The 4,113-nt window shown below is 30.5% G+C and overlaps 1 protein-coding gene across 1 annotated transcript in view; it reads left to right on the plus strand.

Moving 5' to 3' along the window:
- Positions 1-881: 881 nt before the first annotated feature.
- The window catches only part of LOC106461252 (zinc finger with UFM1-specific peptidase domain protein-like), a 16,650-nt gene continuing 13,418 nt past the window's right edge, over positions 882-4,113 (plus strand). The window contains exon 1 of the mRNA XM_013921060.2: positions 882-1,072. Within this exon, the coding sequence (XP_013776514.2) occupies positions 976-1,072 (97 nt within the window). The 5' untranslated portion in view covers positions 882-975. The remainder of the gene's footprint in view (positions 1,073-4,113) is intronic.

The following is a 4,113-nucleotide window of genomic DNA, read 5'->3' on the forward strand; positions in this document are numbered from 1 at the left end:
ACTGTTTACTAAGGTGTACAGGTGTTAATAGAACATAATTGTTTACTGAGGTTTACAGGTGTTGATGGAAGATAGTTGTTTACTAAGGTGTACAGATGTTAATAGAAGATACTGTTTACTAAGGTGTACAGGTGTTATAGAAGATAATTGTTTACTAAGGTGTACAGGTGTTGATAGAACATAATTGTTTACTGAGGTTTACAGGTGGTAGACAACTGTTCATTACCTAAGTGTATAGTTTTTGGATGAATGTTTCAAACCTAGAAATACCGTATTAACTCATTAAATAAAACAGTAACCAGTATCCTTTCCCCAAACAAAAATGTTTTAGAATAAAAATATAAATAAAATGATTAAATCAATCCTTTGAAATATTTATTAGGCAGGTGTAAAAGACATTAAGAACATAGTTATAATAATACAACAAGAAAACTGTTAGCTGTCCTTTCTTATCTATAAGAGTTTTTCATTATGGAATGTGTTTTATGGGTGTGTTATTCTTTGAGAGTTAATGGGTAAAGCCCACAAAAATAGGAGATCTGACAAATACTATACTGGAGTAAAATAAGCTTAAAGTTATTTACTCGATTCACTTGCTATGCTGAAACCGAACTTGAAGAAAACGTAAATTACGAAAACATTTACATTTTAACTAAGGTTGTTTCCGACATATGCTACTGTTCTGTACCATATATGTACAATGCGACTTGTCTGTAAGATTGGTTTATTAATGGTCATTTTATATGTGGAAAACACAGATATTGCTTTGAAAATAATTATTATCAATCATCGCATGGCTTATGAGATGAAATTTAAAAGTGGATTTGATTTTATCTTTTAGGTTTGCTATTTAATAAGAAAATAATTTGTTTCTCACAATAGGGCTCATACAAAAGATTCAGACATTCAGTGCAGCCTCTGTTCAGGTTCAGCAAACGTGGCTGTGCACCACGGTGGATCATTACGGCTGTAGCTATGGGGACCGAGGCTGGGGATGTGGGTATCGCAACCTGCAGATGCTTCTTTCTAACCTCATGCACCACAACTGGCTACAACTTTCGTTTATTCAAAGGTTAGTTATAAGTCAGTTCAGTGTGTGGTAATGTAGCACTAGATAGTAATAATCTAATAAACGAAAGTTGTAGCCAGTTCAAAGGTTAGTTATAAGTCAGTTCAATGTGTGGTAGATTATTACTTTTTAGTGCTAAATTAATATTGATGAATGAAATAACAGATACATGTGTAGATGCTTTCGGATATCGGTCACTCAAGTGTTCGAATCAGTTTCAGTGGGCTGAGCTTGTGCTCTTCATAGTAATCTAAGGATCCTAGCAAATAGCGACACAGGAGATAAAAATGTGTTTCAGTACTGCATCTATGATGTACACATGTACTTGAAATGATCACCTTCCTACTACGTTACACAGAGCTTGGTGATTAGTCTGTGTAATCAATTACATTGAGTAGTTTCACATAAAATAATCAGTTAATTGAGAATTATCGACTAATTGAAAATATTGTTTCTGATTACACGGGCTTGCGATGGTTTTATTGTCTTGAAATTTTTACATGTTCTTCGGTAATTCCTGTACGATGAATCTGAAAATATCCATTTTTCTCCATCACGTACAAATTTTTCATAAAACGTCATATGTACTTTCACGTAAGGGAATCATTTACATTGAAATCGGGTCACATTTTGTTATGCTTAAAATGTTGACAATCACTGGCTATAGATTTCTCCAGACCAATTGTGACATCCTAGAATTCATGAGAAACACACTGCTAGTATATAAACGGTTAACAGGCTGCATGACTTGTCATTTCAGATGGTATTTTTTTCTTTTCAGTATTATTTATTCATCACTGTGGCAACAAAGGGTTGTGTAAATGACCCAAGCATATTCTGTTGCATTTGTGGTAAATTTTAACTAAGTAAGAGTGTGTTTTTTTTCTTTCCGATTTGTAAAATATTATTTTCGATATCTGAGTAGCTGAATTATGGAAAATCTGTTATTAAAACCAAAACAACTTTTATAAAGTTTAAATTCACATGCCCGTGATAGTACTCTTTTCGGGTTTTACAAATATCCAAGTAATTGAAATTTTGTCATTATGATTTATCATTATTATCTTTATTTATTTGAGAGTTGTTCAGCTTAATCAATTAGTGTAATGCGTCATGAAATTAATCAACCAATCAATCTTAATGATTCCAATTATTACTATCCAAGTCTCGTATGAGAATAATTGATAAGTTAAATGCAATCAGTTGACAAGCCTGACGGTTAATCTGTTCTTAAATTTCACTAATTACTTAGCTCTTGCCATGTATAGGCAAGAGGTGTTAGGAATGCTCTAACGATCCACACTTAACATAAATCGCATGACATAAGTGAGCTCAGTATTTATTTATAATATCGTTTGTATTCAAAAATTTAGTAGTATTTCACAAAATAAATAGTCTGTGAAGCTTTTGTTTGTTTGTTTGTTGTTGGTGTATATTTTGTGATTACTTAAATACATTTATTAACTGTGTTAAATTATTTTGTCGATGTACATATCTCACCATTCATATTACCAAGATATAAGTTAATACTTTTGCTAAAAATAAATGTTTTACTTAATTTTCTTCATTTCATTCCAAAGAAACTTTGCATTGACCGAAACCTAATGATAAGTATTATTATTAGACTTGTATTAATTGATTGTTAAATTGTAGTAAATAAATTATAGACTTATCGTGTGTATGATTTAAGTGTAAGTTGCCACATCAGTTTTGTGAATTATTATTATTAACGTGATAAATATAATTCAAGAAACTTGAAGTTTAACTACCTGTATATTAGCTGGGTCATTTTGAATGATTTAATAACAACCACCTAATCATGAAACTATACATACCATAACTCTGAATGTATCTTCCGAAAAGCTTTAAATAAACATGACAAGTCTGCTGTACACAAAAAATCAGATTTTTTTTTTTAAATTAAGTATTTGTAGTAAAATTTGTCTGAGAATTTACGAAGTATTAACTGAGCCAGTCTTGAGTGCAAGGTGATTTTCAAGCTAAGAATAATATTACTTCTCTTTGTTGTACAGTTTTAATATTTAATTTGTTTAACCTCTAAAATTTCCTAAATGAATGCCAATTTTTTGTTTCAGTAAAACTTTATATTTTTTATCTGTAGCGAAAACATTGAAACAAAATATTGAAAAAATGCAAAATGTAATGATGAATATCTTTTTATCTAGAATGACTTCATGTTGTAACAGACAATTACATTTATTCTAACACAGCCTAAATCTTCTAAACGTTTCACATCTGCTCACTTTTAATATTTTACAATACACTTAAAACCCCATCTAATGATGTGACAGCAAATTAACCATCGAGAAAACTTGCTCAAGTTATAATCATATGATGCCATAAGTGATGAAGCTGATCTTTTGAATTTGTGTATTTAATTTCCTTTTTAAATTTATGTTTTGTTGTGTTATCTAGGCTATTTATACTTGAGAAGTACTCCAATAAGATTAATTTTACTACAATATATTGGTTGTCTGCAAGATAATTCATGTTGCTTTGGAATAAGCATGTTTTTAACACTCGAAATATCTTGTGTATTAGAATATAATATCCAAAAGTTACTGTACTTTAACTGCCTTTCCATCTGAGCTATAAATAGGTTAAAAAATTTCCTTACTGCTTGGAGCAATGATGTTTGTCAAAACATTTCAAGATTTCCTTGTGAGTTACTGACTTTGAGTGCCAAAACAAAGTAGATAGTGTTCCAATTCACGTGCTTCAGAAACTTCTGTTGGTTATAAACATGTCCAACAGTAATGTCAAAAAAAGAGAATTATAGACATATCTTCAAGTTTTATATTACGAGTTGTCGATGTCTATAGTTTGGATATGACTGTTGGACATGTTTATAACCAACAGAAGTTTCTGAAGAAATGTCAAAAAAAGAGAATTATAGACATATCTTCAAGTTTTATATTACGAGTTGTCAATGTCTATAGTTTGGATATGTCAAAAAAGAGAATTATAGACATATCTTCAAGTTTTATATTACGAGTCTATAGTTTGGATATGTCAAAAAAGAG

Source organism: Limulus polyphemus, unplaced genomic scaffold (assembly GCF_000517525.1).
Source record: "Limulus polyphemus unplaced genomic scaffold, Limulus_polyphemus-2.1.2 Scaffold922, whole genome shotgun sequence".
Lineage (NCBI taxonomy): Eukaryota > Metazoa > Arthropoda > Merostomata > Xiphosura > Limulidae > Limulus > Limulus polyphemus.